This window comes from Labeo rohita, unplaced genomic scaffold, assembly GCF_022985175.1.
Source record: "Labeo rohita strain BAU-BD-2019 unplaced genomic scaffold, IGBB_LRoh.1.0 scaffold_1605, whole genome shotgun sequence".
NCBI classification, from domain to species: Eukaryota; Metazoa; Chordata; class Actinopteri; order Cypriniformes; family Cyprinidae; genus Labeo; species Labeo rohita.
This window is the reverse complement of record NW_026127786.1, coordinates 6,036-12,506: the sequence shown is the minus strand read 5'-3', so window position 1 is coordinate 12,506 and position 6,471 is coordinate 6,036. Positions and strand designations below refer to the sequence as shown.

At 35.1% G+C, this 6,471-nt stretch overlaps 1 protein-coding gene across 1 annotated transcript; it reads left to right on the top strand.

The window, feature by feature from the left end:
* The first annotated feature begins 342 nt into the window (after window positions 1-342).
* Window positions 343-5,924, top strand: LOC127158616 (protein NLRC3). Its single transcript, XM_051101681.1, has 7 exons — window positions 343-484; window positions 1,168-1,272; window positions 2,894-2,998; window positions 3,291-3,375; window positions 3,547-3,742; window positions 3,861-5,685; window positions 5,896-5,924. Exons 1-7 carry the CDS (start codon window positions 426-428, stop codon window positions 5,897-5,899), a joined length of 2,379 nt encoding a protein of 792 aa, XP_050957638.1. The 5' UTR covers window positions 343-425; the 3' UTR covers window positions 5,900-5,924.
* The last annotated feature ends 547 nt before the right edge of the window (window positions 5,925-6,471 follow it).

Sequence of the window (6,471 nt, the reverse complement as noted above, 5' to 3'; positions counted from 1 at the left end):
GCATCCTGTTTGTTCTCATTACTCTACAAAAGCAACGTTTGTTGTTATTATGAGTTTACAGAAATAAAATTAGTTTCATTATCAGGAAAAATACAAGTAATCGTGCGGACGCTTCTTTGTCATGCATAGGTGAATGCTGCACTCCGCGTAAACAGGTTTATTAAAATAAATCTTGACCAGTCTACATCCGAGACAGATGCAATTATAACTTATAAATTGAAGGCTATTTGACGATTTAAAATCAACTTATAATGCTTATTTTATAACTTAAACATTCAGCACTAGTTATTTGTCTTCATCATTTATTCCTCTTATCTATCTTGATATTGATCTTAGACAGTGACACATTGTGATGTTCAGGTCATGATGAACATCTGATCGTCTTCAGCAAAACAGATCCCAGTGTTGACCAGTTTATCTGCAGTATGTCAGAGGAGCAAGGAAAGGGCTCTCTGTCTGAGATGAGTCTCTCACAGAAACAGAGGTAAGACTGAGTCTGTTTTCAGAGAATTATTTTAAACACTTTCTGTGAAGAATAAAACCCCATTAATAATGGAGTAATTTTCTTGCTGTTTCCATGTCAATTGTCATGAATAAAATTTAGCTTCTCCAGGAAACTGTCTTCAAACGGCCACATTTGTGTAAAGAAAAGAACACCATGTTTATATGTTGCTAGAATTATCTGTACTGTTAACATATCAGAACCTGTAGAAATGACATCAACAGATCATCCATAATTTATCATATGAAGTTGATTGCATTACACTTTTGGGGTTGCATATTTAGTGAGTATTAAATGTCAATAATGGGCAGGCTAGATTTAATTAGAATTAATAAAACTACAGTTTGTTTACTCAACAGTTTTAATATGGTTGTACTATAACAGATATTATACTGAATAAAAACATTAACCACTAAACACAACATATGGTGACCTTTATTGAACTCTGTCTGGAGCTTCTTTCCAATAATACAGTTATACAGGCAGCAATTACAAGGAATAAATTCACCATAGAAAATAGGGAAGAACAAATGCACGGCTATATTCATTTTAATATATAATTAATGTATATGAATTACCATTTACAACATTATATAAATTAGACTGAAGTACATTGTGTATTATTGTTTCCTTTTTTTCTCTCCCTCTGTTCTTTGTGTCATTAGTGTAAGATCAGGCTCACATGTGTCCAGCTCTGTGTCTGTGAAGAGTGACCGGTCAAAAGGTGATCCACCAAACTTTAGTGAGAAAAAAGCATCATCTACCAAAAGGTATTTAATGTTTTTCTTATTGTTGGTTGCACATGGACTGCTAGCAAACATTTCATTGAACGTTTATCATGAATCTATATTGTTTAAATATTTATCGGAGTTTTCCTTAAGATGCTAAGAGAATCAGCAAAGAAGATTAAGATGATTTGATGTGAACTATATGTTTTGTAAACCAGATTAGTTTTGGTGCACTAACATAACTACTGCACAGCATATGAAAATACCCATTGTCAATGCAGTATATATTATTAATTCACCAGCCCTGTGTTTGCTTACAGGACAAAAAAATACTACAATGAGAAACCTAATATTTACCTAAATTTATACTTAAATAGATCCTATACTTTAACAATGTGCTCAAACAGCTATTACTTTCTTTGTTAAAAAAAAATCTTTGCAAACTATTTCTCTAATAGTGTCCCTGAAAATGCAGTACCTCATTTTACTCACAAATAGGTTTCAGTATGAACCATTAGATTCAGACGTCCAGACTTTGATCTTCAAATGAGATCAAATTAGAGGTCGACCGATATTGGATTTTACTGATACCGATAACTAGGTTGGACCACACTGGCCGATACCGATTAATCGACCGATAGTTTTTAAAATGGATACTGAACGGAAAATAAATAGTGCTCTACAACTAAAAAAAAAAAAAAAAAAGTAGCCTACTGAACCATACTTTGTAAATTAATAAAAAATATTATGATTAATTATATATTGATCATCATTGTTAGTTAATTGTTCATTAATATTAACAAAAACAACTAACATTTTTTTAATATATCAGTAAATGTTGAAATTAACACACTTAAGGAAAAATACTTCTATTCTACAGCTTTTTTATCAATCTTAATGTTACAAATGGACTCATATTGTAAAGTGTTACCATTACATCAACAATCAAGCTAAAGATGGCCATCTTTAAATATCTATACAAGGTACACAGTATTGAAACTGCATACATATGGATATTGTGTACTTTCACAATTTAACTGCTTCTATTCTAGAACATTTGTGGTTATCTAATTCAAATATTAAAATAATTAGTCACACAATGGGTAAAAGTGCAGCGCCATCTAGAAGAACTCGCAGCTATCCGGTATCACACACACTGGACCCGTCGCATTCAGTTCAAGCGGCGTCTACAAGACTTTATTTGATCACCAAACGGGCAAAAGTATACTGCTGTCTTTTCTCCACTAATGCAGCATCTAGTCAACAAATTCATCACTTTGTAATGACATGAAAACATGCACTACAGTATACTGTACACACCGTTTCGTTGTCAACGTTTTAAATCCGCCTTTGAAGTGTCCCGTGCAGCGCGCAGTGTCACATGTCTAAACAAACAGCACGTGCTGTCAGTGATTTCCGCCACTAGAGGCTGCTCCCGTGCTGTATAACAAAGACTATAGGGACTTTGCTGTATAATGAGGAAATTCTGAGCCGCTCCAGCAACGGACCCAACCCGGAAAAACTATCGGCATGGATTTTTGCCGATAACCGATAGCTCCGCCAATCAACTATCGGTGCTGATTAATCGGCAAAACCGATACATCGGTCGACCTCTAGATCAAATGTATCTCCTATAGTTTTTCTCTGTTCTTTGTGTCATTAGTGTAAGATCAGACTCACATGTGTCCAGCTCTGTGTCTGTGAAGAGTGACCGGTCAAAAGGTGATCCACCGAACTTCAGTGAGAAAAAAAGATCATCTACCAAAAGGTATGACATTATAGCATTATGTTAGCTAATTTTGTTACTGTGGTTCTTGTGATAGATGTTGACTGAATAAAATGCAGTATATATTATTAATTCACCAGCCCTGTGTTTGCTTACAGGACAAAAAAATACTACAATGAGAGACCTAATATTTACCTAAATTTATACTTAAATAGATCCTATACTTTAACAATGTACTCAAACAGCTATTACTTTCTTTGTTAAAAAAATCTTTGCAAACTATTTCTCTAATATTTTCCCTGAAAATGCAGTACTTCATTTTATTCACAAATAGCTTTCAGTATGAGACATTAGATTCAGACATCCAGACTCACAGGAACTACAAGAATTTCAAAGACAATCTCCTGTGGATCTTCCAGGTAGGGAAACACATTTTTAATAATGTTTACATTTATAACAAACAAATTACTGAACAACACTTGCAAGAATATTCAATAGAAATTTGATTTCAGATTTATCTTGTTCATTTATGTTTACTTTTAGAAACACATAAAAACGTAAAAGGAAAAATATTTTTTCTTTGATTTTAGGATCTTGAAAGCAAAATAATCACATTTCTGAAGAGTGAGCTGGAAAAGTTTAAGAAAATATTACAAAAAGAAGACGTGAAATACTTTGTGAAGGATTTTAATGAGAATAGATGCAGTATCAAAGAAGCAGCTCTTGATCTCACACTCTGCTTCCTGAGAGAGATGAAGCAAGATGAAGCTGCTGATACTTTAGTAGGTAAGAGACACGTGAATATGGGTCACATTGTCACTTATTATTGTATTGAAGAAAATAGTAAAATAAATAAATAAAATGTTTTTTTTGTTTGTTTTTTTTTGTTTTAACCTGTGTTTAGATGAGCTGTTCTTCATTCATCAGCTAAAATGTAGCTTAAAGAAGAAGTATCAATGTGTTTTTGAAGGAATTGCAAAGCAAGGTGACTCTACACTTCTGAATAACATCTACACAGATCTCTATATCACTCAGGGTTTTAGTGAACAGGTCAATACTGAACATGAGGTAAGACAGATTGAAGTTGCTTCCAGGCATCATGAATCACAAGAAATACAGGTTGAATGCAAAAATTTGTTTGAAGCACCTGAACAAGACAAGCACATCAGAACTGTACTAACAAAAGGAGTTGCTGGCATAGGAAAATCAGTCTCTGTACAGAAGTTTGTTCTGGATTGGGCCGAAGGAAAAGAAAATCAAGATATCAGCTTCATATTTCCTCTTCCATTCAGAGAGATGAACCTAAAAGAGAAAGAAAAACTAAGTTTAATGGACCTTATAACTCAATTGTTCCCAGAGACAAAAGGACTGAACCTTACAAGAAGGAACCAAAAAGTTCTGTTCATTCTTGATGGACTGGATGAATTTCGTCTTCCTTTAAACTTTAAGGAAAATGAGACGTTGCATGATGTGTCTTCACCATCATCTCTGGATGTTCTCCTGACGAACCTCATTAAGGGAAATCTGCTTCCTTCTGCTCTCATCTGGATCACCACCAGACCAGCAGCTGCCAGTAAGATTCCTCCTGACTGTATCGACCGGCTGACAGAGATACAAGGATTCAATGATGCACAAAAGGTGGAGTACTTCAGAAAAAGATTCATGGATGAGAATCTGGCCAAAGAAATCCTTGCTCATGTTAAAAAATCAAGGAGTCTCTTTATCATGTGCCACATCCCAGTCTTCTGCTGGATTTCAGCCACTGTTCTCCAGAACATTTTAGAGGCGAAAAGAAATAACGTTGTGGGAAATAATCAGGCTGATGACGCCTCCAAAACACTGCAAGAATCAAATACTGAAGACACTCCTAAGACTCTGACACAAATGTACACACACTTTCTCAGATTTCAGATCCTGCAGAGCAGACGAAAGTATGATGGAGAATATACACCAGATGTTTCCTGGGATAAAGATGCCATATTTTCACTTGGGAAACTGGCATTTCATCAGCTGGAAAGAAACAATGTAATCTTCTATGGCACAGACCTGGAAGCCTGTGGTATTGACGTCTATAAGGCATCAGTGTATTCAGGCATGTGTACCCAGATCTTTAAGGAGGAAACGGGGATCGTTCTTGGTACCATGTACTGCTTCGTTCACTTGAGCATTCAAGAGTTTATTGCAGCCCTTTATGCACATCTGTTTCTAGACATAAAGAAGAGAAGTATATTTGTTCACGAGTCTACAGAACAGAAAAACAAAAGTGACACCATGATTGATTTGCTCAAGACTGCAGTGGACAAGGCACTAGAGAGTAATAATGGACATCTGGATCTTTTCCTTCGATTCCTCCTTGGTTTGTCACTCCAGTCCAATCAGCGACTATTACAGGGTCTGTTGACACAGCAAAATGAAAATGACCAGAGCAAGAAGGAAATAGTTCAGTACATCAAGCAGAAATTTGAAGCTAATCTGTCTCCAGAGAGATCCATTAATCTGTTCTACTGTCTGAATGAACTGAATGACCAAACTCTGGTGAAAGACATTCAGACCCACCTTAGCAAAGGAAGTCTGTCATCTGCTGATCTTTCTCCTGCCCAGTGGTCTGCTTTGGCCTTTGTGTTGTTGACATCAGAGGAGCTGGAGGAGTTTGAGCTTCAGAAATTCAAGAAATCAGACGAGTGTCTCATTAGATTATTGGCAGTCATCAAAACCTCCAAAAGAGCTCTGTAAGTTAATCATTTTTTGCTTTAATATTAATAATAATAATAATAATAATAATAATAATCATTTATATAGGGTTCCCATGCACCTGGAAAAGCTTGCACAATAATTACTGATTTTGTAGTCCTGGAAAATGCATGGGAAATTAAAGAAATATAAAATGTAATGGAAAATCTGGAGAATGATAAAACAAATGTTCTTGTGTTTTTCTTTAGATGAGAATGAAGTGTTTTGTTCTTCTTGAAACATGTTAGTAGCAGAAAGTGCTTTGTTCAGGGATGCTGAGGTTTGACATTTTAAATCAGAATCAGAATTAGCTTTATTCGCCAAGTGTGCGCAAACACACGAGGAATTTGTTGTGGTTTTTTAAGGTGCTCCTGGTACATACATACATACATACATACATACAATATTGAAATAGAATAAAAACTTAAAAATAAATAATAATGTATGAATCTGGAACAGATGATTTATGTACAGATTTGTGCATTATTTCCTCTATATACAGCTATATAAATAAGAGATGTGCATGAGTATTTACATAATAATACTACAGAAGTTTATATAATAATAATACAGAAAGAGACAATAATTAGAATGGAGAAAGAAATACAGAAATGAATTGTAGAACCCGGGTAATGATTCATGTTTATCTGTTTAAGGTGGAGATGGCATTTGGGAAAAAGCTGTTTTTATGTCTAGATGTTTTAGTGCTCAGGGATCTGTAGCGTCTGCCTGAGGGGAGAAGTGCAAACAGGTTGTGTCCAGGGTGAGAAGGGTCTTGGATGATG